This window comes from Paralichthys olivaceus, chromosome 6, assembly GCF_024713975.1.
Source record: "Paralichthys olivaceus isolate ysfri-2021 chromosome 6, ASM2471397v2, whole genome shotgun sequence".
NCBI lineage: Eukaryota > Metazoa > Chordata > Actinopteri > Pleuronectiformes > Paralichthyidae > Paralichthys > Paralichthys olivaceus.
This window is the reverse complement of record NC_091098.1, coordinates 25,407,208-25,434,338: the sequence shown is the minus strand read 5'-3', so window position 1 is coordinate 25,434,338 and position 27,131 is coordinate 25,407,208. Positions and strand designations below refer to the sequence as shown.

Below are 27,131 nucleotides of genomic sequence, written 5' to 3'. Positions count from 1 at the left end.
CCCAAGAGAGAGAGAGAGAGAGAGGGGGGGGGGGGAGGAAAGTATAAGGAAGAATGAAAGAAGAATAGGAAGGAAATTAGTAAAGGTAGGAAATAAGGACACAGAAAGAAAAAGGTAACAATTCAGGAAAGAAGGGAGTAAAAAGGAGGATGGGAAGGAAATAAAGGAGGTAAGAAATGAAGGTGATAAGGACCGAGATAAATAAGGACAGAGAAAGAAACACAAAAGAAGAAAGGGAGGAAATTAGGACATTTGGAAGGAAATAATTTAAAAAAAAGGTTGAGGGGAAAGAAATAAGGAAGCAAGGAAACATGGGAGGAGGAAAGAAAGGAAGGAATAAATTGAGGAAGTGAGGAAGGACATATGGAAGGAGGGAAGGAAATGAGTAAGGAAAGATGGACATGTGGAAGGAATGAAATGAAGGAGGAAGGAATCTCAAATAGGAGCCATCAAATGTTGCTATGATGAAGATCAATTAAACACATGACGTTAAAATGTGTCATAGTTAATTGTTTATATTTAATTGTCTCCAAATCTTTAGTGTCGATGAACTTCAGAACTAAATAAACTGGTTTTCCACACAGCGACACGATGCTGCCACCTACTGTTCAGAGGAGGCAGCGTGTCCAAGGCACACGCGCATGTGAGTTTTGGACATACAGCAGCACCCAGTGGCCGAAGAAGTAATTACACCCTTTACATGAAGCGTCACAATGTTACAACACAAAGTTACAAAGTTAACTTGTAACTTTTACAATTTATGTGAAAGTATAAAATATCCTTATCAAAAATAAAATACTGAATATAATATTATTATACTTATTATTATTATTATTAAGAATTTTTGAACCCGACACATATACAGAAGAAGTAGATTATATAAAGTTGTTTTATTTTTTGTGTGAAGAATATTAATCTTAAAATGGATTTTTAATGAAAGTACAGAAAGTTCATCTGAAATTGAGCAGAGTAGAAGTATAGATGGCTCCGAAAGAAATGTCCAAGGAGTAAATTAAGAATATTACCATTTGTATGAATATATAAAATAGGAAACTTAATAAATCAATATGATCAACAATAAATGTTTTGGTTTGGTTGGTGTATAAACAGAGTTCTTTATATTAATGCCGCTGAGTTTGTTTGAATTAGGAAACAGAGGCACAGCTTTGAAAATGGCTAAGAATCTATTTTATTGCGGAGCAGACAGAATTTGTCCCGGGTACAGCGATGTTGTTGTTGTTGCCCTTACGTCCGTCCCATTCTTGTGAACACGAAATCTCAAGAGCGCCTCACGGGAAATTCTTCAAATATGTTCCAACTGTTCATTTGGATTCAAAGAAGAACGATAATTATAATTCAGAGGTCGGAGATCCAGGTTTATATATATCAAGATTATATTCAGGAGGTCAAACATCATGACGACCAAATGAAACATGTTGTTGGCCTCTGGAACATATCAGACGTCTGCCCACAGGGAATTTATTCAAGTTTTCAGCAGCTGTTACTTGGACGTGAAGATTAATGATCAGATGTAGTGACCAAAGGTCAAAGGTCAAAGTGACCTCATACGAGTGTGGAAGAAAAAATAGACAATCTATAGACTGAAGCTGCTCTAGTAAATAACTCCACAGTGGAAATTCTAGTTCTGTTATGATGAGTATTTGAAGAATCCAGAAGAAGCGGTTAGTTCACTAATATTTACTCCAGTTTCTAAAGTGTGCTGCTGTGTCGTGTTCAGTGTTTATTGCTGAACTGTCTGTGACCCCACGTGTCGTCACTCGTGTCGCTAAGTTGTTCAACGTTGTGCCGACCCTGCAAATCACTTTTGGAGAAATGAGAGACAACAATGAAACAATGAGATGCAGAAAATACAGATTTCAGTTTAAATCAGCTTTAAGGAGAGAAATTAGAAACAGCTATGCACAGCAAAAATGCAGTAATTACAAGGCACGAATAATAATGATATCTTCAAACTGTCCAAAAGTATTTAAAAACTGCATAATATGAAACCTCAAGGAGAAGGAGGAGGACAATTAGCACGTGATAATTAATGTGTGAACACTGGCAGTGCTGGAGAGGGGGAGAATTAAGAAACCAGAAAAGAATCCGTGGACTGAGGGTCACATCTGAGCTGAGGGAGAAACTCCGTCCAAACCTCTGGGACTTGACAAAAGCAGAGAACGTCTTCTAGTAGGTGACTATGTCCAACTCCCAGGAGCACACGATAAATCAACAACTCCATCACAACATCTAATCAGGGAACGCAGCACGATGTCGTTGGATCAGAACCGAGCTTGTGCTCTTTTTTTTTTTGCTCATGTCAATTCACATATTTCACATCTGAATCACAATGTTTGAACAATTTGAACATACGACTGTTATAATAAAGAATCATTACACTTTGCTTTAATAGAATCATGAGGTTCATGTCTCATTTTTGTAAATTTGAATAAAGATTCTGTGACCATGGAACGAAGCAACTGTTTTTTTGATCTGCTCCTCATCCTCTGTTCCTTTTTTTTTTTTTTTTGTAGATTCTTCATGTTGAATCAAAGCTACACAGCAAGGCTGCATTTCTGGGAAGAAAAATAAACCCCCTCTCTTTTCTGTAGCTTGAACTCTTTCCTTTCTTTTCACTCTGTTTTTTTAAAGGGAGTAGTCAGTTCACCCAAAAATGTAAATTCTCTCATTATCTTCTCACCACTACGCCGATGGCACTTCAGGAGTCTCAGGGGTAAACGGTGTTGCAGCCAAATCCAATACAGTTGAATTCAATTTCTAAAAACCTGATGTGAATGACGTCAATGACGTTTGAGTTGAATTGAAATGTCGGGGGTTCGGGACTCTGGGATGAAACCACACAAGTAGTTTGGAGCCTTTTTATGTTTTTTCGGTGTATTTTTTTTTCAACTGTATTGAATTTGGCCGCAACACCTGAAAGTCAAGTGTTTCGTGGACTCAAACACTTTCACCTCCATAGTGTTGAGGAGACAGTGAGTGAGTTTTCATTTTTCGATGAACAATCCCTTTAAGACACTTTTCTCTCCTCCTCACACCTCCAGTCTCCGTTCTAACCTCCCTCTCCTCCTCTCTTTCTGTCCCGACTCTCAGTCGTCCATGTCTCTGGGGTCGGAGGACCCCATGGGGAACAGCATGTCACTCTCTAAGGAGAGGTTGCTGCCCAGGCCGGCCATGCGGCTCCGCAGCAGGAAGTGTGTCCTCCTCTGCAGCAGCCTCTGCTGCTCCTGCTTCAGCTCCACGTAGGACCGCGAGAAGGTGTGGAAGATGGAGGTGACGGGGAAGGCCATGAGCAGGATCCCGCTCAGGATGCTGCTCAGAGCCACCACCTGCCCCGGGATGCTCCTCGGCACCATGTCCCCGTAGCCCACCGTCGTCATGGTGATGACAGCCCACCAGTAGGTGGCGGGGATGCTGGTGAACTCCTGCGTGGTGGCCATTTCGTTCTCAATCAAGTACAGCAAGGGGGAGTACAGTGCGATGGCCACGCACAGGAAGAGGAGGAGCAGTCCAAACTCCCGTGTGCAGCGGCGTGCTGTCAGGCCCAGAGTCTGCAGGCCCAGCGAGTGGCGAGCCAGCCTCATCACGTAGAGGATGCGCAGGGCCCTGAGGACACGCAGCACCAGGCCCACTTTGTCCAGGTAGCTGCTGCCTGAGCCCAGACGCTTCTCCCCTTTGGAGGTGCTGTCCACCAGCAGGGTGATGTAGTACGGCAGGATGGCCACCACGTCGATCAGGTTCAGCGGCTGCCGCAGGAAGGTCAGCTTGCTGCGATCTTGAATGAAGCGCAGGGTGAACTCCAGGGAGAACCAGGCCACGCACACCGTCTCCACGATGAAGATGTTGTAGCACATCTGGGAGCAGGTACCCTTGTGAGGGAAGGAGCAGAGTACGGGTGTAAGTGGTCACCGTAGTCACTAGAGGGAGCCACTCAAATGTGAAGCACTGTGGAAGGCTTACAAATATTTCTTTTTCAGCACAGAGACAATATTTGCACACAGATCAGGCCTGCACCCAAACAAATCTCCGTTATTATTATGCATGACGTGTCATTACTGCAAAAACATCCTCACTCATGTTTCCTTGCTTTTTTTGTGACTAATGTTTGAGGAGGTTTCTTATTCCACAGGAATGACTCTGATTCAAAGCATCTCAAAGATCACAGCACGTGGCCCCGAGCCTTTGAGACCATGTCAGGGGGAAATATCTTGATATTACCAGTTACCAGATTTTGGTTTGTCCATCTACAATGTCTGTACTCGACTTCCTGAAATTCTACAAGTTCAAGTGAAAAGCACGTCAACAGTGTCTCAGAAGTCTTGAAGCTGCTGTGGCAGTGACTCTGCATTTTCTTTCACCAAAGGAGAATTATTTCGCAAAAGCATCTAAAAGAAATTAATTAAAACCTTGTTTGCATTTTTACTAAGCAAGAAAATTAAGTGTGTGACTCAAATATTCCATTTTCCTCAGACGTGACGAGGCCAGGCTGCTAATTAGGGTTGTGATTGAATTCAGACATAATAATGAAAGCATTTCACGAAGGCTGACTGAAATACTTCAAATATTTTCTAATCTGGCCAAACACCCGGTTCATGCTGCGTCTCTCTCTGCAGCCTTGTTTAAAATGACTTGACAGATGAGACGTGCCACGACGAGAATTTTAATAACTGCTTTTGAAAATAACACATCACTTCACCTCTGTTTTGCTTTTGAACGCGGCTTAATTCAAAGCTGCTTCTGCGGCGGCACAGACTAATCTCATCTTTGCTCCATGTCGAGTTTAAAGGTTCGTAGTTTAGTCTCTTTATGTTGTTTGACGATTTGAAATGAGAAACACGAGATCACGTCCCAGCAGGAGTTTTAAATTTCCTTATCTGTTTGTCATGTTGTGTTCTCTTGTCCTGTGTTGATGCTACTTTAGATTTATCTCATTAGTGAGTCGCCCTCAAACACTTCTACAATCTACTGTCACTTCTTGTTGTTTTTATTAAGAGTCTATTGCGCCGAGTGAATTTAGAAAACTTTGTGTTCATCCTCCCTGGTTTATCTGCAGTTAGGATTTGATAGTCAATGGTTTTCATTAAATTAAAATTAATTTGTCATCGTCACAACCAAGTTCACAACTTTTCTAAATAAAAGCTCTGTGTTTTCCATTCGTTAATATGAAGCAACGAAAAAACATTGCGCTTTTAGTGTGAAAACAAATCGCCAAAGAGGAAGTGAGTTTTATCTGGCAATTTACAATACACGTACCAAGTTTTAAAACATTAAGATGAACGGTTCCTAAGATATATACGCTCCACATACAGACAAACATTTGTTTAATCGGTCGATGTTCAGTGTCACTCTACTCACCGCCTCCTCCTCCTCCCTCATGGCAGGCATGGTACTGATGGAGAGGTTGATGGCAGTGATGGTGACGAACAACACTGACAAACAAGCAAAGATCTTCCCCGGGAGGCCGGAGTGAGGCCTCTCCACCATGTCCCTCAGCTTGCCCATGCAGCGGCTGACTCTGGACTCTGCTGCATCCTCCCTGTGGCCACTGTCTGAATCCAACAGATCCTCCAGGAGCTCCTCCTCCTCCTCCGCTCTCTCCATCGCCTCAAACTCCTCCACGCACTGCAGCAGACGCCGGCGACAGCACCACTCCAGGTTCTCCTCGGGCACCCCCCAGTAGAGCAGCTCCTCCCTGAAGGAGAGGGCGCACATGGCCCTGAGGGACCGCAGCTTACCCGCCCGCAGGAACGTCAGGATGGTGCGGAAGGCGCAGGGGCTGCGGTCGAAGAAGAACTCGTTGTGCGTGACGTCGTAGTCGTCGCAGATACGCATGATCTCGTCGAAGCTGCTGCAGAGGTGCAGCTGTCCCAGACGAGACAGGGGGAAGTCCTCCAAGGTGGTCCAGGGCAGCTGGTAACGCAGTCCACCCACATTGATGATGGCGTGGAGCTTACGGGTGCTGGACAGCGGGGTGTCGTCGTGGAACTCTGGAGCACGCTGGGCCCTCTTGTAGAAAGCTCCCTTCTGGGCCTCTGCCTCTTGTACGGGAGGTGGGTTGAGGGAGGTGTCGGAGGAACAGCTCAGGGCACTGTAGTCATAGTCAGAGCCATCGCCCGCCAACAGGGTCATCTTTACTGGTCCGCTCACATCCCTGAGCTCAAGCTAGCACCGGCACACTCCGAGCCTCAGAGAGGAGACACAGAGAGGACAGGGTGAGACACTTCAATTCAAACACACACAACTGTAGCTGAGGCTCGTTTCAATGGAGTCAAGTACACAAAATATTATCGAATGAACAAACTGCAGTGAAGAAATGAAACCACGTCACACTGATGACATTTAGAAAACGTTCAGATACGGGAAGTCTGGTTTTTTGCCCCTAGGTTGTGGTTTGTATTCATTCTGATTGTCCTCCTGGTTTTGTCCGAGTGTGTATCTGGGACACCGGTGGCAGATTGTTGAGTTCTCCCGTTTGCTACGAAACAGTTTTTCAACTTCTCCTCTTGGAGCGTCTGAATTTCACTAGATTTCTCATTTGACTGCTGATGTTTTCTCTTGTTTTCTTGCTTATAAATAAAATGTGTTTCTTGCTTCAAGATCCGGTCCGGCGGCCGTCAGGAGCCTGAGGCTTCTTTTACCACAGAGTGAGCGACACCACAGTGCAGCGTTATAGCAGCGGGAGGCACTTACAGCACATTGATTTTCATTATCTCCTGTCTTTATGTGAAGCCCGATGTAAAAGGAATCATTAAGGAAATACGAGTTATAAATGTACTAATGTAAAACTTGAATCATCTAGAATGTCAGAGAGCAGACTCCTCCTCCAAGGCCCCACAGTCTCCTGATGAGACCACGTCCACATCCGCTAGATCCAGATTTTTATTTGGGTCTGCACCAAATGACAACACACTCATTAATATCACTCTGCTAAACATGATTCTCTGAGAAATCAATGGAAAAGTTGAAAAACGTCCAATGTCACGTTGTTGGAGAAAGTGAAAACATCTTCACATCGAGTTCCTGCAGAAAACACAACACGTACTGAATTAATTACCATGAAACTTGGTGAGAGGATGTGGAATGATTCAGGGAGGAACACATTCAACTTGGGATTTATCTATTTATTTATTTATTTATTACTTTCTTCGACATTGTGAGATTTTTTGACAGTTTCATCAATGTCCCCGGGAATAATCTATGGATCTGGATTTTTTTTAAAAAATCAGGAGACGGATTATCAAAGAATGCTCAGTTTTGCGAGCTGCTATCACAATTAGAGATTGATGAGATGCAGGGAGAAGGCAGAGGTGACAGACGATCCCAAGAGTCAGCAACATCAAGCAGAAGGATCAAGAGGAGAAGTCGTCTCTTTCATCAATGTCCCAGGGAATAATTTATGGATCTAGATGAAACCACCCCCCCTCGGAACATTTAGGGGACTGATATCTAAGAGTGTGGACAGATGAATGTAAGGGGACTGCTGGGCCTTAGCGGAGGTGTGCGCTCTACTGAATGTCAATCTTATCGTTGGTTGTGGAGCCGTCAACTGTGAAGAACTTACAACCGATACACATTTGATGTAAAAATCCAAATGCAGTTCACAAACTTCGCTGGTTGTTTGACGCTGAGTGAGTGAGGAACACCTCATGTACAGCAAAAAGCAAAAGAAGACACAAAGACAATTTGTCTTTACTTACTTTCGCCTTGAAGACATCTTGTGCCTTTGAGCTACAGCCTTCCTTGGCGCCTGGAGGTTAATGGCTGCATTAACGCAGCACTTTTCTTTTCACCTCAACCACTCAGAGTGCTTTTACACCACAAGTCACATTCACCCCGTCACAGCACACGTGGGTCTCCATCGATTACATACCATGACCAGGGAACGGTTCGTCCGTACGGATCTGTTCTTGATGCATTTAACGTTACACGCATGTCACATGCGCACAATCGCTGCACTGTGTGAATAACGTCACAAGACACAAACTGGGACTAAAGTGAGAGGAAACTGTGGTGAACGTTTTCCAAACTACAGTCCACTTACACATCTAACAAAGAATATATGAGTGTCCCCTTCACAAATCTCTAATCATTAGATCCAGTTCTTCTCTTGGTCCACATGTATGATGGTGTCCAGGCAGGACAAGTCCCCATACGTCACGACTGTAGCTCCATAATTAGTGTCCTGACTGGGGAGGGGCATCGATCTGCTCATCCTGCTCTTGGCCCGTGAACCAAAGATGGTTCTTTAAAATGTCACACTTGAAAAACCTCCCAGGGTTCGGACCCCCGGCTCCAAAGAGAGATGTAACTCTGTGGTAAGTGGAAATCAGAAAGTTGTAAATATAATTCCAATCTTTACAGAAAGCAGTGAGGGGAAATCACATCAAGCTTCTCTGTCGACTACATTTCTCCACAAGCTGCGGTAGAAGAGCAGCAGGCCTGTGTGCGTTATCTGAGCAGTATGAATATGTCATTTACGCCTCATTAAACCTGGTCACTGATCTATAGATACATCGGGTAACGAGAGATAACAGCTTCCCCTCCCGCAGAGTGTGTGGACATCTGTTCACCGCAGAAGACTGGGAATCATAACTCATCCCCTCATGCTACTGTTCTGGACTGTTTTGATCTCTCTCACTGGTTGGACTGGATTTGAAATATAATGATTCCAGTCGTTGTTAGACGAGGTGTGTGTCAGTCACACTGTTTGTTTCACTGAGAGCAAACACACCGACCGCAATATCTCCACTGTTTGTTCTCAGCAGGGAATTCTGTTTCAAGCTAAACTGGATGGAGGGATGGAGAGAGAGAAAGAGACAGATAGAGATAGAAATAGAAAGATAAAGAACAATATATATATATATATATATATATATATATATATATATATATATATATATATATATATATAAAGAGAGAGAGGCAGATAAAGATAGAAATAGATTAAGACAGATAGAGAAAGAGAGATCGTCTATGTAATATTTTGCATAGAATTATTGAATTAATAGAGATATAGAGAGAGATGGAGAGATATATAATAAAGATATAGATAAAGAGAGGGATAGAGAGTATATAGAGAGAGAGAGAGACAGATGGAGGGATAGATGATAAGATCAATGAGAGGAGCAGTCGTGCATCACTTTTCTTTATGTCTCTGATGCAGAGACGAGCTCGTGGCTCGTGTCCAAACTAATTGAATCAATTACATTAATTTAGGAGGAGGCAGGTTCGCCGCTCAGGAATTAAAATGTCAGAGCCTGGATCTGCAGCTCCACCAGTTCTGGGTCAGGAAGGAGGCTCTGGCGTCTAAAACAGGGACGTGACTGTGTGACTGAACGCTTATTAGACACCTGCACTGTCAGTGTGAGCCACTGATTACACGCAGCACCGTCCTCCAGCCATGAAATTAGAAGACGAACCCACCCTGAGCTCCTCTGTGAAATGTGAAACCTCGGTCGACCAGTTTGGATTTTAGAAATGAAGAAACAAACAACAACGGTGCAGCACACGAATCAGGAATTTTAGAAAAAGGGAAGATAATAAAATAAACAGCATATCTGGCAATGATAATTGAAAAGAGGCAGACAATGAAACCGGTGTAAAATTCCTCCTCTTCTGCTGCTGCTACGAATCCGTAAAGTCTCACATCCCCCCTCCATCATGTGGCGGAGGTTATCGAAACGCCTACAGTGCTTCAGCAGTGTGGATGTGCACGGGCCTACACCGCTCTCCTGCTAGATTAAATCACACTTAACCCCTCGAGGCTGTTTGATTTCTCACTTTGCCTTTAAAAGCCGATTGTGCTTTTGCTTTTCCACAGTCACAGGGGCGTTTTTTATTTTTTTTCTTCAAAACTCTTTGTTGTCTTTTTCTCCCTCCTCCTCCTCCGGGGGGGGCAGAGTCTATCTCGGAAGCAGAGAGATGAAACACGGCGAAGGCTGTTCTCCCCACCAGATCGGCTGAGGTCTGGCCTCTCTCTGTGCCAGCGTTATCGCAGCTCAGCCACAGGGCATGTTCTCCAGATTGCCTGGTGAGTCACTGGGTTGTGAGTCCCATGTTGCCTGAGTGCACTGTGCATGAGTTTCCCGCAGTGCCCTCATCGAAGAGTCTCTGGAGAGCTTCACCACCACCGATATCGATCAAGATGACTTTAACCCCGGTGGAGCAACTCTGCCGCAATTAATTCCGAAACCCTTTCAGAAGTTAGATCATTTCCTGAGATGTGATCACTCTGCAGAGAAATGACTTTCTGTCCCCATACGATGCTTCTGATTGGTGGAAATCTACTGTTTGAGGTGAGCGTCCTCCAGAAAGACCTGAAGAGCTCATTCATTAACAATTTTTTCTATTTGTGGCGATGGTGAAACGCGGGACGACTGGACAGATTTGTTTCCAATCTGTCTCTGAATGAAGGATTTGCAATTCAACTTGACTCAGACTGTGAATCACAAACACATGGTAATTTAATGAGTGATCAGTGTTTCTGATGAAGCTCCAGACCTCAGAGATTTACTGTCGTCATATTCTTTCCTCCCCGACGTTGGAAATAACGTGTCCTCGTGATATATATATATATATAACTCTCTTCACCAAGATGCTTTCAGAACCATGGATGTCACCTGAAAATGGATTCTGTCCTGTTCTTTTTCTCTGCGGCTTAATAACCATTCAGATCGTGTGATGTTCCCTTGTTCTCCCCCAACAGCCGATTCACGTCCTATTCCCTTAACAGCTCACTGTTCTCTAATGGACTATAAGAGCCCGCTGTTTCCAGAAATGGACTTGAAACCACAAGAGCTGCAACTCCCTCTCTCTCTCTCTCTCTCTCTCTCTCTATCTCTGCTTCTCTTTCCCTGTCTCTCCGTCTCTCGCTCTGAAGTCTGGTTAAACACTGAAACAATCGTGCATGCCAGAAGCAGTTGTACCCCAGAAGACCTTTCCTCACAGTAATCCCAGCAGGAGCAGTTGTAAACAAAACTGTTTCTTCTTTGCTGGCGAGTGGGCGGCATGATTGCATGTGGAAAACCCTGGACGGAGCTGTGCTGTACCTGCAGGACATTGCTCGTCTCCCTAACTCTGACAATGTGCTGCAGTCTGTTCCTGAGGTGCAGAGAAGAGCACTGTGCACATCATACTCTTCAATATTGAACCACATTTGCACTGATGGCTGTTTATTGTCTGAGTATTTTGTTGAAGAAAAACCTCACGTGCGTCAAAAAGTTCAACAGAACCGTCAAACATCCGACTCGTCTTTACTGAGACGACTTCACTGTCATTTTCTAAATGTTAGAAAGAATCTAACCTTTTAAAATGTCATTTAAATATATTTTTCCCGTCTTGCTCTTTTGAGTTAAATGTCTCCCTAACAAAGAGCATCACACCTGCGTCATTTTCTGTCTGCGGTTTATCTCCCATCTCGTCCCCTGTCTGTCTGTCTGTCCTCTTCCATTAAATCCCCGTCAGGCCGGGTTCTGAGCCGACCCACCTAATATCCACGTTTCTGCATCACTGCTCCTCATCGTGCCTCCGCTCTCCTCGTCTGCTCGGCCCCAGGAAACTGTGACAAATAATATTCGCTAACACACATCTATCACTATCACATCAACTTGTACAACCTGTACGAACTCCTTCAGTTTCCATCCCAGGCGTTTCTCTGCTTGAGTGGATGATTGTACACTCAACTAACTAGATTATATAAAGATTGCCTGGCAGTGAGTTGTCTGCGTCGCATCTGTGCATTAACCAATACTCACTGTTCGTCTTTTCACGGCCTTACCCTGCAGAGCTGCAGCCGCTTTAGCACCGCATCGCCCCGGGCTACGTAAACAACTTCTTTTTACAGGCTGCTGATGAAAGTGCCGGTGGCGTGTGTGTCTGCAGCTCTGACCTCATACCGGTGAAGACCTGTGACTGTCTGTCACTCCAGTGTTTCAAGGCATCTCTGCACATGGACCCAGTGCAGGTCCCTGTGGGCTGAGGTGACAGAAAGTACAAGCAATGATCGATTAGAGAAAATAAACACTTTTAACACTATTAAAAGTGCTGTGAGTGGAAAAGTACTTAGGTTGATGAGATGGAATGAATGGAGGCAGACAAACAACCACTCAGGGCTCCTTTTGGCCGATGGCTGTGAAGTGCGGTTACACGAAGACGAGGGAAATAAGATCACATGAAGGTCACTGCTTTAAATTGTTTGGTGTTGAGTGCAGACAATTACAGCGTTCCTGTCCCTGGATATAACAGACAGAACAGACCCCGTCTCACAAACAACACAAAAGTGACTACGGCAATTTTGTGTCTCCATAATTTGCTCTTTCACAGCATGTGGTGGTAAAAGCTCAGGTGAGAAGCAAGAGCCACGATCTCATTCAACCATGAACCAGAAATTCCAGCCTCCACCGTCTTTACAAAAAGCTGCGACTGCAGAATGCGGGGAAAAATAACTTTATCCCACTTCCACTTTCAGAGCACATCCGTCTGAGCCCTCGCTGAAGATCTCTTTGGGAAACTGCGCCGCCGCCGAGCCCGCGACTCTTCGATCTGCTTTAATGACACTTCAGGATATCTATCTTACGCATAAAGACTCGTGGGGATGGCAGATTATAATTACTTCTTTGCAGAGGAGAATCAGACAGCCACTATTAGCTGTTAGAACAGGAAAAAAGTCATTAGTTCATCTCATTATAGTCACAATTACCTGGAGGAGGGAGAGAGGATGATGTATTACGTATCACATATCACCGATCCAATGTCGTGGAGAGGAATTTGCATTGTGGGTAATCACATTACGGGCCACAATCTAGCATCGCCTCCAGAGCGAGGCCATGTGCTGTTTTGAAAATGAGCTCTTACGCATTCACCCGAAAAACAAAACACGAGCCATGATTCACTGATGGAGGACTTAAAGTGGCTCTTGAAATCAAAAAGTTTCTCTTTCCACGATTCTCGTTTTAAAATTAGAATTTCAGAGGTGGTTGTTCGTCTCCGAAGCCAACGTGCGCTGTGTTGATATCCCTGCCTGCAGAGCAAGACGGACACAAACTGTCTCTGCACAGATCTCGGTAAATGTTGACAGACCATAACACACTGTAATCTGGCTGCAGCGTTGTTACCATGGTGTACATGCAGTGTATCCAGTATGCAAAACCTCGTCATCTGTGCAGGATGTATCGGACAAATGGTCGATATTAAATCAACTCAGTGTCGTTGGAATCGACCTCCCTGATGAACCACGGGCTTAAAAGAAAATGTACTACACTGCAGATTTGATTATTTTCTACATCACGTGCTGAGGTCTGAAACACTCACTGAGTAAACATCTCACAATTCTCCTGCAGGGGAAAAATCAGCTGATATTAAAAATCTGTCAAAGTGGCAAACTGTCAAAGTGTGACTGACAAGCAGAGAGGGTCTCCCTCGACCTCAAGTTTGGACGCACGAATATCACAAAAAGATAAAAATGTAAATACTCACTGCGCTCCTGAGTCACTTCCTCTGCAGCCGGTAGTTTGGTGAAGGCGCTGAGACGCACATGGGCGAGAGGAATATGAAATGCTTGTGGCTGCTGGTTTAACTCTGCTGCCTCTATGCTCCAGCACCAGGCTTGTGGAGTACGAGGAGGTTATTTGATGATGAGCAACAGGCTGCCTCCCTCACCCTCCCTCCCCCTCCCTTCCTAGCTCCCTCCTTCCCTTTCCCTCTCTCTCTCTCTCTCTCTCTCTCTCTCAACTCCTTCCTCCCCCCTGGCTCGAGCACTGACATCAGAAGTGGGATGTGCCATTATACCAAAAGCTTTTGAGAGAAATCCATGGCAACCACCATCTAGAAAGCCGTGCCCCCCCACCACCACCACCACCCACCCCCACCCCCTTCATCAAACCACCACCACCGCCACCTTTAAATGAGAATAATCACTGTGATTGTGTGGAGTCACAAAAAAGGTTTATATTTGTCCGGTGGGTTGCCCGGCGGAGGGAGGAGAGGGGGCAGGGAGGAGAGGAGGACCACTGTGGGCAGGCCCGGTCTCACCAGGGTGTCCAATTTTAGACAAGTGGTGGGAAATGCTAACATGAGGTACGATGAGGAGGAGGAAGCCACGGCTCCGACAGAGAGTCTCTATCACCGGGAGCACGAATGCTGGCGTTCTCTCTTCTTCTTTTCATCATCTGTTCGCAAATTCACCAAACGTAGTGTTTCCTTTCCAAAAGGGGGAAATGGTCACCACGTCCAAAACTGATGGATCCAGAAGAGACGTGGTGGATGCGTCACAACACGTGTCAGTGTGAGCAGTTCATCGTGGAAACTGCAGAAGAAAAAAAAACACACACATGACGAATCTCTGTCATTTCCACCTCAGTGCAGGTCTCAGCCATTACGGTTTAAATAATAATGTGCGAGTCCAATTTTCTTCCCCATTCACCTGTTTGTGACCAGAGTGCGAAATACTGTTATTATTCTATGGCTGAAGCTCTGAGCTTTAAAAAAAACCTGGATGTTTTCAGAAAGAAAATATAATTCTGCGAGAGCTGCCGCGTCTTTGGAGCCGAGCTGTTTTGCGGCTGAGCTTTCAGAAAAAGAAAATCAAATGATACATGTAGCCTCCAGAAGACTAGCGCGTAGCATGTCCAGCGGGTCAACATGACGAACCACAGGACTGTATGTGATCGTGTCCCGTGAGATGAAGATGTACAGACAGCGATTTGTTCAGGACGTCCTTCGTAGCGGAGAACTCAACGCACTGCAAATTAAAAAAAAAAACACAAACAAACATGTACATTAAGAAAACAACACGAGCAAATAACAAAAACGAGTCGCTGGAGTCTTCTGCTCGTCAGTGACGACGGAGCTTCACAAATCGTTCAACCGCGACAGGTTCTTCACTCTTTTCGTTCCCCTGGAAACATTTCCTTTGTCGTTTTCGCAGTTTGAACGCGATTCTGTGTTTGCATGTGTTGTGACATTTTGCAGGACACGTGTCGTCATATTGATGAAGTTGTTTTTTCTTTTTTTTTAATTTGCAGTGTGTTGAGCTTTTAAAAAATATATTTTTGACAGGGCAGTAAAAGAAAAGCAAATCAGGTCAAATCATCCAATTCAACAGGTCACATCGTCTGAGGGCAAATGAAGGTCGATGTACATTTTAAAGTAATTTCATTAATTAATTGAGCGTTTTGATGTATTTGTATATTAATCACAGCACAGCAGCATTCACTCATGCTGCTCTTAGAAGAACTGTGAATAGAAAAATAATATAAAACAAGAGTAAAATAGAGATTTCAGAGCTGGATGTTAATTGAATGTTTTGCTAAAAGGTTTTTCATCCGCTCCAACAAGTGTTCACCTGCTGACTGTTGATTGATGATCATTGAAACGGATTCAACCTTTTTCTGACGCCGACTAAAACTCCAGCTCCTTTTTCACTTTCTCGCCGTTTAAAAAGACCAAGTGTTCAACCTTCTCTCAAGGTTCTTAGATCCTCCCGGGTCTTATCCAAGAAACGTCGATTTCAAAGACGCCTCTTATCCATTAAACTCCACAGATTTTTTAAATGTCAGTCGGGCTTCTGTTTTTCTAACAGCGGGGGAACTCCCTCTCTCGTTTTTTCAAGGTTACACTTCAAGAATTCAGATGCGACTCCGTGTTTCACTGATCATTCTCACATCATCCGTGCAAACGCGTCAAGGCCTCATTGATTTTCTTTCTTTTTTCTTTCTATCTTTCATTTGTTTTTTCCATTATATTTTCCATGAAGAAACAGATGCATGATTTCCAAACATGGAGGTTTGGGAGCCGTCCGTTCCTCATTTTAACTTCACAAACCACATATTGACTTTTCATTGTTTATTTATGTAGACATTACATATTTCCACAGTGGTGCAGGAACAGAGCTGGATATATTACTGCTGTTTATTCATCTTGACTTTCTTTATTTCACGTTCCTCGTTCAATGAAAACAATGACTGAGTTGAAAAACATCTCTTCAGGTTCTTCGATCTGGAGGATGAGATCAGTTATTACTGCTGATGATCATTTGAATACCTTCGGACATTTAAACGCGTCACCGGGATAAACGCATGAGACGCCTGGGAGTAACCACGGAGACATCCAGCCTTCGTTTGCACAGTGAAGAGAGTTTTCTGTTCATTTCAGATTTATACATCATCTCATTATTCGCATGGTTTAAGGTCGCGACCTCACAACATCACTGAGAGACGACAAAAGGTTCCCACAACGAGCAAGGACCTTAGGTGGTTGTGTTGAAAAAAGAGAAAAGGAAGGAGAGAGGAAGGAATAAAGAAAGAGAGAGAGAGAGAGAGAGGACTGTTTTGAATTTAAACAGACTGTTATCATCTGAATGTAATATTATAATTAATGATAATAGCGGTGAAGATAGCAGCACCAATTAATAATCATAGCAACGCAAAACAGTGTGGTATTATTGTTATATAGAAAAGTGTCGGGATCCTGCAGCTCTGGAGTCAAACCCCACCTGCAGAATGAGGAAGACGAGGATGAAGATGTTCCTTATTTTCACACAAACAGACAAACGCGCTTTCAGCAGCTGTTGTTTCCCTCCATTGTCGTTGGAGTTACAGAAACAGCTTCTTCTCTGTTGTGTGCAGCTCGGCTGACGCCGGTCGTGCAGCACTGCTGATGAAATTAATTACAAAACGTCATCTGCAGCCGAACCGAGACAAAAGAAGTTAATGAGGATCATTCTTGTCGTTTGCTGAGGTTTTGATTAAACAGCATCGTTTCTGAGGACTTATTCCTCGGTGTTCTCACGGTGACGCTCAGACTGATGAACTACGAGAGTGAATGAGCAGAACAGAGGAGATTGATTCATCTAATTTTCTCATGAGCTGACATGTTGAGGCAGGAAAAATATGTGACTCTGCCAGGAGCTGGACGGAGGTCGATGCAGCCGCAGCAGCAGCAGCGAGGTGACGTGCAGCCTGCAGCAGTGATCAGTAGGACCATGATGTGTTACTTCCAGGGTTCAGAGGAAAAGTTCAAATCGGTAATAGATCCAAAGAAACTCAGTAAAAACACTTTTAGCCAAGATATTAAAAGTAAACAGAAAACTGCTGCTGTGATTGATTCAGTGAACTGAACTTGTTGATCACCGCCTGGTGGTTGGATGCAGTACAACTCATAAATCTGATCCACGTTAGTAGACGGGACATGGACCAAAGTAAAAATATCAAAGTACTTGCTCATTATATGTAAAGGGAACAACGTTCTGTAAGAAAACTGCATCGGAGCGGATTTATCACCACCACCCTCAGATGATTAGCAGACGCTGCGCATTGTAATGAAGCAAACGCAAATATCCGGATTATAGATAAGAAACTGAAGCATGGTTCCTGCAGTCCAAACCAAAATGAGGTCCAGGTGCCAAAGAGGCGCAGCTGCGATCAGGATCAGTGATAATCCATCGAGTTGATTCCGCCTGGCGAGGGTCAATATTGTAACTCGGATGAAAAAGATAAACTCGGTGCGTTCTGGAATCAAACCACAGAGGATACGAGAAAGAGAGAGAGAGAGAGGCCTGCTACCACAGAGCAGAAGAACTCAACGTATGACGGGGTGCAAACGTGTGGGAGGCGTCTGTGACCTCGGCCTATTTCGGACCGTCGCCAGGTCACGCCGGTCAACACGCTATTCACATGTGAAAAACACTGAATACACACAACCCTGAACGTATCAGCTGAGTATCGATGACAAAGGTGTTCGATCGTACGAGATGTTCGTATTAATAATTAATAAATTTACTGACGAATGCTTTCCTCCTTCATTCTAACAGGGATGATGTCACTCTCACTTACTCACTACATGTTAAGCCGTCCACCTGGATGCTCCGAAAATTGCATTTTTCCAGAATTAGAGCAGGGATCTATTTCAAAAGCCTTTTTTTTGGCCGGTGTATCGGACCATCTGTCGCGTTTGGATAGATTCTGAAACACGAGCTCATTTTGAACATCCTCTCTTCGAAATAACGGGTTATCAAGCAGCATTTACGAGGACGGAGGCGAGTGCGTGTTGGGCTCAACACGAGGCTCCAAAGCAGCCGCATCACACGGACGAAGAGGTCGATGAAGGGCTGCCACCGTCCGTCGGGTTGGTTCAAGCGCAGGTTTTCTAAAAAAGGAGCTGTGTCACATCAGAAAGCACAGATCCACCGATCCCTCACGTCTCCAGACGATTACACCTTTGATTTCAAATGTCTTGAATCAAATTCCATGTTACGTATGAAGTGTTTTGTTGGGGCCTCCGGCTTCACAGCTTTTAATATAACGATCAGAGTGAAACCTGAGTTTAATCACGTTGCAGAATGAAAACAGGGTTTGATATTTTATCATTACAGTGGATATATTGTGCAGAGATTCATTACATTAGGAACATTTCAGATATTCACATATCCACAATTGTATTTATGAGTTCTGAAGTATCTAACATCCAGTTGTCTTGTTTTAATTTAGAAAACTATTTCAGAACGTAAGGTGGAATATCCAAAGTGTCAACAGGAAGACTTTCCATGCGTCCCATTCATTTTAAATAGTGTCTCTCACTGTCCCCGGCTCTTTTAATCCACAACACAAGGTCTCACCTGAAAAAAAAAAGGTCTCAGCACCAAATCATTTCTATCACATCTTCTTTTATTGTGCATGAAAATGAATTATGTTCACTTTCAATCCAAGTCTCTCCTGGTTGAACTAAAGACTATGATTATATAATAATACCACACGGTGTGCTCACCGGCAGGAGAAGAGAAATACGACTGAGGGACTGAAATGAATTCACTTCCCAATAAAAGAACATTTGAATGACGATTCTATCGCCTTCTAATATCCTCGTGTTTCGTATATATCGTGTGTTTTATAGCTTGTACCCAAATGTTTTATTTGTCTGCGTCAGTAACGTAAACTGAAACCATTTGCAGACGTCTGTTCACCGTGAGATCTACAGGGGAGCCTCACATTAAACAAAGTAAAAACACATGCACATCTGTCGTGGAACAATCGTAATCCTCAGTTTGTGGAGCTGCAGCTTCACACATTCACATGTCGGGAGTTCACATGACTCGATACCAGAAATAGCGCGGGGTCTCGGCCCGGCGTTCAGCTTTTGAGAAGCTGGTGCCGCTGCAGCAGAATAATGATTTCTGTGTTCATCACTGTGTTATTAGTTGTGTTGTTGCCATGGACAAAACGTGTTATTTCCTCCTGCACGGCTTCGTCTCTCTGGAGAGAGCGTGCACGTTGGGTTTGACCTGCACGACTCCACCGGTGCCTCCCTCGGCAGCTTGTCTTACACTGCTATTAAAGCACACGGCACCGTTACACAGGAGGCCGGGGAGCTGACGGAGATTTCAGGTTCATCCAGTTACATTTCGGTTTTATCAGGAGGAAACGATGGCGTCTGGAATTAGATGATGAACAGCAGGAAGCAAAAGAAATGATAATTCTTCTTTTATACTTTAAAGGGACACGAAAGGTCTGGAACAATCAGAAACCAGCAAGTCAACCTGAGATTCATCATTTATTATTTTATTATGAGGGAACCCAGGATCGGAAAACAACTAAAAGTCCAGTTTTACAGATGTAATAAATCACATTTTCTCCGTTTCTCGAGCACAGCGTGTCTCCATGTTTTGTCACGTAGAGAGTTTGACTTTGCGGGAAAAGCTCGGGTTGAACTAATAACGTTGTCAAAGCACAAACGTCACCTGATCCCTTCAGGAACAGAAAGAACTGATGAGATTATTCATGTTAATTCGCTCTTGTGTGGTGTTTCTGCTCTGAAATGTCAAAACTTCTGTCTTTTTTAAAAGGTCGAACAGCATCACTTCACTTTCAAACTTCACTCTAACCGGCAGAACGGGTCAGCCACTGATAAGACTGATGGTGGTATGATCCCCTCGTGTGATTGCTGGAGGAAAGCTGGAAACAGGAACTTTTAACATCTTCTAGAAAAAGGCCCGATGGGTCAGTCGGGTGCGTAGGTCAGTAAAAACACCGGAGGAATTCACATGAAGCTCCAGTTCTACTTCTCCGTCTCTATTAGAGCTACATGATGAGAGCTGCAGCGTCTGAGTAAAGGTGGTTTCACAATGACATCATTACGAGACTTTATTTTGAAGTAATTATGCAAATACTGCTCTTTATTTGCATGATCCGCGCCGGGTCGCCCTCATTTCTGCGTGGATTGGAGCGGCGGCTTCCAGGACTCCGAGCCCCCGCTGACCTTCATTCTAAACGGCTAATCACTTCACACCCAGGATGCAAAGTGGAGCTGATTGGATAGAAAACAGCTGTAATCCTGAATTCCGAGGATCAGAGCCGGGTTGAGGGAACTTCATTTATTCAGGCCCCGGAGATTAATGCGCCTGCGTGAGACGGTCTGATTTATTCCCGGTTCTCGGTTCTGACAAAGACGAGAAGCCCGTAAAGCTGCGGGAATCGATATTTTCTGTCACGATTCATTAATCGATAATGTGTAAATGGATCGTTGGTTCGCTTCGATGAGTCCGCAGATAATTATCACATGAATTCAGCTCATTGTTTGTCCGTCCAACCCAAACTTTACCGGCCCCAGGAGGCCGACGCTGTCAGCAGGAAATTATCACCTTCACGACTGACGACCACGTAAGAGACGTAATCGTTACATTCACACACACACAACTTAAAACATCTTCAGTTTATCGGCTCTGAATGTTGTTTATCCACTGGACTGATTTCCTCTGTGGGACGTCTGTCCACTAAATTCTTGGAAAAACCAGTAGGGGACAGACATGTGAGTGTGTCCAATGAGACACAAATAAAGATCTGTAACTACTGGACTGAAAAGTCCCTTAATGAGGAAACTGTTTCAAGGAGGTTTGAACTCTACTCTACTCAGGATTTCTCAAAAACTTCTCACAAATGGGTTTTATTTTTACTTTTTCAATGACAGAACATAATAAAAAAAATGGCCGATCGGCCTCGGATGAGGCTGAAAGAAGCGGACAGACAGATTCAACAGATTTTATTTCCCCCTGGAGTTTGTCGACATCATCAGTAAAACTAAAACATACTGGATAATGACCTTCACATTAATTTCAGTACAGTGTGGAATGAACAATAACGTCGCTGTAAATATATAAATAAATGTGTTTAAAGCTGCCGGGTGTGTAAAAGAACTGTCAGCACGTCGAGCTAAATGACTGTTATTACAGGTTTACAGAGATCAGCTGACGGTAATTTGAACGTCGCAGTCCATGACGACTGATGAACCGAGGAGGACGGTGAAATCTGCGGAGACAGATGCTGAACAGCTGGACCTCGTCCTTTGCTGCTCCCTCCGACTATCCTCATTGTCGGGATACAGGAGAAATCCCCAGTGTTCTTATGATGAAAATCAAAAACACACCGAGGAGGGATTATAGCTTTGCGTTCTTCCTGTTTGAAGAAGTCTTCTCCCGGATGACGAGATAAAAATATCCTTTGTTTTAAGTTTAATTCAGTTTCTATGGCGACCACATTGTTGCTACGTGACGGAGTTGAAAGACGAGTTGGAGAGTGTACGTTGAAGACGTGTGATATGAAGACAGTCAGATAAATGCATGTATGACGGAGAGGAGGCCATTATCTTCTCCATACACATTCACGAGCGTGTTCAAGTCAAACTGTTAAAATGGAGATTCTCTCGTTTGCAGCCTCTTTTTTATTTTTGGGATTAAGCTTCACAGAAACACACCGTGATTGGAAAAAGTTAAATTACAGGCTAAAGTAAACACAAGCCACAAGACTCACTCTTTCCCTTTCTTTGCTTCTGTTCCGCCTCTGTGTCTGAACGTCTTCTTTGAGCGTGACAATCTGCCGTCGGTGTAACGGACACGTCGGATTACAACTCAGCAGGTCTGTGGATCGCTTTGATTATAGCTGTGTGAATATCACAGCTGCTCTCAGTGCGATCTGTGCAGGCTTCCTCTGCTGCGTGGGCGATAATGGTTATTCTTACAGATGAGTTACTGGCACTTATCGGTAATTTGAAAAATCTTTATTAATTTACACGTTTCTCTCGTTGGATCCCCCCCCCCCCCCCCCATCAAGAGTATATATATATAATTATAAGTTAAACACATTTAATTCACGATGATGACGTTCAGATGAAAAGTTCACTGAAAACCAAACGTCTGCAGTGAACGTCCTGACACTGTTGTGGAAATGTTTTGCTCCAAATCTCAAATATCAACCTCGTGATGGTGCCGGTGGCTGTGGAGGACAGTCAGTCGGTCTAATCCAATATTTGGATAAAATTTCATGCCGACCCGTTCAGGGGCTGCTGGGATATTTCTTCGTCTGGATCCGGCGGCCGGTGTGGATTACAAACGTCTCGATGGTTTGGGTTTTATATTCAACCAGATTATTTCTGTTTGATTAAACGTGAAAACCCGTCAGTGTTTAGGGGAGAGAGGAGAACGAGGAGATTTTTGGTACAAACGTTCACTTACTCAAGGATGAACTGAGGTCAGAGGTCAGAGGTCAAAGGTCAAAGGTCAAGGTCCCTGTGGCCTCACAAACCAAGTCGTCTTCCTCATGAACGCGATGTATCAAGAACGAGTTGAGAGGATCCTTTCACATTTGGCGTAAACATTGACTCGGACTCAAGGATTAGCTGATTTGATTTTGGAGGCCAAAGGTCAAAGGTCAAGTGGCCTCACAGTATATTTATGTTTTTTTCTTGAACGGGATTCTTTACACCAGGTTGAGCGAATGTTTTCAAAAAGCAGGACGAGAGTCTCAAAGAGAGGAGAGTGATGTTTTCTCACCATCAGAGAGAAATTCAAACCTTTCCAAGTAAAAACACAAATTGAAATGATCAACGTGAGCATGAGCAGAACTCGTCTCATTTTAAAATCAAAGTTAAATCTGGTTACAAAGTTATAGAATCAGCTGTTCATGCACAGTCACCTTTTTATATTTGAAACGTGACTGTGCGAGAGGCACCGCCGCCGATCTGCGGATGGAAAAAAGAAGTTGGTCAATGGTTTTATTTTGTGAGATGAAACCACCGCTGGCACTTTGATTCTCCTCTGGGACGCCCCTGCAGCTGAGTGCATATGAAATATGAGAAGCCGTCGTCAGCGCCGAGTTCCATGTGACTTACTGGCAGCACTTTATAACACGACACTGAAAGCGAATATCGACGAGACGCACGATAAACACACGTGAACACACAAACACACGGCAAACGACCTCACGCCGGCCGTCGCTGCTTATTCTCTGATGTCAAGAAACAACTTCAGATTCATAAATAAACACAAACATAAACACCGACGCAGACAAACGCTGATAATGATAGATTATATTACACACTGTGGCCGAAAGCACTTCAGAGTAGTTTGGTCAGTCTCCATCTGATCTTAAGTCTTTTTACAGGAACAGGAATCAGTGAGATTTCTTATTCACCAAAGAAATCCACTTAAACCTCCACTGTCGAGCCATTAGACACAAAGAGCAGGAGCCTGTGCAGCCTTGGTCTTTTCCTGTGACATTAAACAGTCAAAGTGAATTTCCATCGCGTCTCCAACAACGTACTGCAGCTACGGGACACCACGAGGGGATTCAGGCCGTCATCACACGTTACTGTACGCCACAGAGTTCACCAAACACACCTCCCTGCCCGCGCCTACGCCCACTAATCGCTGCAGGGAGTCGATGTGGGAAACGCAGGAAATTACAGCAGCAGCAGGAGGAGGAACTCTGCTCAGCAAACACAAGGAAAAGAAAATGAAATCAATCCAGGACGGTGGATTTATAGAGTTTTACCGCCTCTATGATAAAACATCACAGAGCAGTAATCTAAATGCAAACAGATCTGCCGGTGCAGCAACTTCACAGATTCCAATATTGACCTCTACACAAACAGGGCTCGTCTATTTGCTTATATATATATATATTTATATACATTCAGAGGTTTTCCATGAACACTCTCCCCCGGCAGTGAGAGGGAAGCTTTAGGTAACACGCAGGAACTCTGACACTGGAGGAAACTCCACAGAGACGCGCTCTGGACCCAAGTGTTGCTGCTGCTGTTGTTGTTGGTGGTGGTGGTGGTGGTGGTGGTGGTGGTGGGCGGCAGCTGTATTTACCACTGGAGCCTGATGCTTCCTCTGATTTAATGAGCGTCGGGGCCACTTCAGAGCTGATGTCACCGTTCACCTCAGAGCGAGAGCGGCGCTTCAGCAGCTGCTGATGACAGATTATAATAAACCCTTCAAACAGCTTGGACCGTTCGTTTGGTGTTGCTGTGTTTATCAGCGTTCACATGTTGCACGAGAACCCGAGGCCTCTGGTGTGACAGAGATTTGGTGACGAAGCTCCTCGTTTTGATGAGTAAAGACTTTTTTTATTCATATAGCATCGTTTGTTTTGTACGATAAATATATTGATTGATTTAAGCGCTTTTCAAGGAACGCAATTTTTGCAAATTATAATCCTGGAGTCAAATGCATTGTCTTCTTCCCCAGAACAGTTTTCCTTCATGCTACTTTCTAAATAAGTGTTTTGCACAATATCGTGTTCTCCTTCCTGTTGGAGTCCAGATGTGTATAAAGAATAAATGCTCACCAGAATATAAGAGTTGGAGGAATTCGTCCCGACCGCTTTGCACGGGGAGCCCGACACCATAATTCATTCTGCTTTTAAAACACACAAAACAAAGTAATGTGGATTAAACCGAGGAACTGTGTGTGATGAGATGTGAAGCCAATAATTGTATTTTCTATTTATTCTGTGGACAAATGAACCCCTCACCGATCATCACACCTGGAGCTCTCTGTTCTGAACATCAGTTCACGTGGAGCCTGGAGGAAACTCTGTTCTCTACGAGGTTTATCACAAGATCACGAAAGGCAGGTTTACAGTCAGTTTGTCAGGATTAAAGAATCTTAAGAGAACAGGAACTGAACAAACCCAAATCTAAACAGACAAAGGAGGCGGGGACACATGGACTGAACACACAGGGAGGTCAGGACGACTGAACTCAGGTGAAACACATCAGGGCGGGACGGACAATCACAGAGGAGGGAAACCAGACAAAGACAGGAAGTAAAACAAGTTAAAAAAAGAAAAATATTCAAAATAAAACTCACAGAAAAGTGATTTAGTGATGTCTATTGAAATGTTAGAATAAAGTTTCAGGTAGAAGCTGATTGAGGCAGTCGTGGAGTGACTGGAAGTGAAGGACCCTGTGCTGAAGTGTCCATCACTCTGCAGAGGGAGCCCTCGTGTTTCACGCTGCCTCGGTAATTGTCTCTTGAATGAGTCACTCACATGTTCCTGTCTCCCTCTGCAGGACCCGAGCAGGAAGTTTCAGTTTCCTCTCGCTGCACTAGTTGTCACTGTAGCACAGGGAATGAACAACAGCATGTGTGACATCTCATGTTAACTTCCACTTTTGTTTTAACATTGGCTTCTCTGTCTCATGTAACTTATATTTTTTACTTTATTCTCATTTCTATTCTTATTTCTACAAGGCACCGATTCTAGATTACTATATATAAACTTGACATTTTTATTTTTTAAAATATTTTTACTGTATTCTTTTCTTATTATTTAGAAGAAAGAGCAAACAATTTCTTTCAGGATGATTAAACCGGCGATCTTCTGGTTAGTGGACGACCCGTTTTGCCTCCTGAGCCACAGCCCACAAGTCTGACCTCATCTTAACTTTGCTTCTTATGAGTTGAGACAAGATGGCGTAAAAAAAAAGTTTCCTTCTCCACAAGTTTTTAATCAGATTTTCATTCATTTCCTCCATCTCTGCTGCAGCGCTGAGTGTATTTGCGTCTTTCACCTGAAGCTCAGGAAACTAGGAAACTGACTCACGTCTCCGAGAAAATGATGTTGAGTTTTCAGAAGTGTCTACAAACGCACAATGTCATCTTTATTCCACACAAACAGCCCATTATGCTGCTGCTCTGCATCTGACCCTGTCGCCGTTTTCTTATATTTTACCTCTTCTAGCACCGCATCGAGTCTCTGCAGCCCGGCAACCAACAGAAACATGTTCATTTCTTTTCTAGATTCACGTGTGGAGTTTTTTAAAACCAGAGCCAAAGCAGCACTCGGAGCCCTGCACGCGCTCGATGGCCTTTGTGTCAGGATGAGCTCAGTCCTGTTTTGTGGGGAGCTGAATGAAATGCCAAGCTCATCGTGTATTTCATTCTTGCTGGATTTCGCACAGTGAATCTGTATTCGGGCCGAACTCATTACACCATCGAGGGGCTAAAGGCCGCATGAGTCATCGTGGCATATCTGTGCGAGTGGGCTGGAGACGGCTCATGCAGAGAGGCCCACGTGCTGCGTTTTTTCACCCGTGGTGATGTCATAACTAGAGACTTCCTGAACACAGGGTTCATTCACAGAGCCCAAAACAAGCTGTCTCCACGGCAACTCCAGCCCCGCGGGCATCCGAGTCCCCTTTTTTTTTGGTCTTGTTGTTATTTGTTGTCCGAGGGAGGATTCGAGTCGGAGGCCGCGTGTGTGTGTGTGCGCTGACACGTGCGCCCATGTAAACAGTGCGACGTGACCAGGTTCCACTTCAGGGCCTGAACATTTTGATGCTGCTTTATAACAAACACGTCGGGTCTCCCAGGCTCGTCTCTTTTCCTGGCTCGGGACGGGAGGGGAGCGTTTGATGAGTCACTGTCTGTTGTGAGTCCACTAGTTTTCAGTTTTCCTCTCACAAGAGAAACCGGAGAGACAGAAGACACTGGTTTCTATGGTACCAACAGAACCTCGATATTTCATTGATTTATGAATCCTTTTTCATTCAGTATTTAGATTACTTGTAGTGTTTGTGCTCCGAGGGTCGCAGGGCGGCTGGAGCTAATCCCAGAGAAGGTTGGGTCAGCAGGTCGACAGTCCATCACAGGGTCGACACACTGAGACCATTTACAGCTGCAGAGACAACTACAGACTCGAATTAACCTGAGCTGCGTGTTTATGGACTGAGGGAGGAAGACGGAGAAAACCCACAGAGACGACATGTAAACTGTGGTTCACAACCAGAACCTTCCACAGCCGTTGATTCACCTAAAAGCTCATCAGCTGAAGCTGATGCGT

General features: G+C 44.2%; 1 protein-coding gene across 5 annotated transcripts; it reads right to left on the bottom strand.

Moving 5' to 3' along the window:
- Positions 1-968: 968 nt before the first annotated feature.
- kcng1 (potassium voltage-gated channel, subfamily G, member 1) lies at positions 969-24,974 on the bottom strand. Of its 5 annotated transcripts, none has more exons than XM_069526680.1 (4): positions 24,831-24,974; positions 24,633-24,700; positions 5,374-6,202; positions 969-3,887 (listed from the first exon to the last, which is right to left on the bottom strand). In XM_069526680.1, exons 3-4 carry the CDS (start codon positions 6,145-6,147, stop codon positions 3,108-3,110), a joined length of 1,554 nt encoding a protein of 517 aa, XP_069382781.1. In that variant the 5' UTR covers positions 6,148-6,202; positions 24,633-24,700; positions 24,831-24,974; the 3' UTR covers positions 969-3,107. The 5 variants fall into 5 exon arrangements, with proteins under 5 accessions (XP_069382781.1, XP_069382782.1, XP_069382783.1 ...); XM_069526681.1 differs by having other exon boundaries at positions 24,633-24,703; positions 24,819-24,923; XM_069526682.1 differs by having other exon boundaries at positions 24,633-24,703; positions 24,831-24,922.
- Between the last annotated feature and the right edge of the window lie 2,157 nt (positions 24,975-27,131).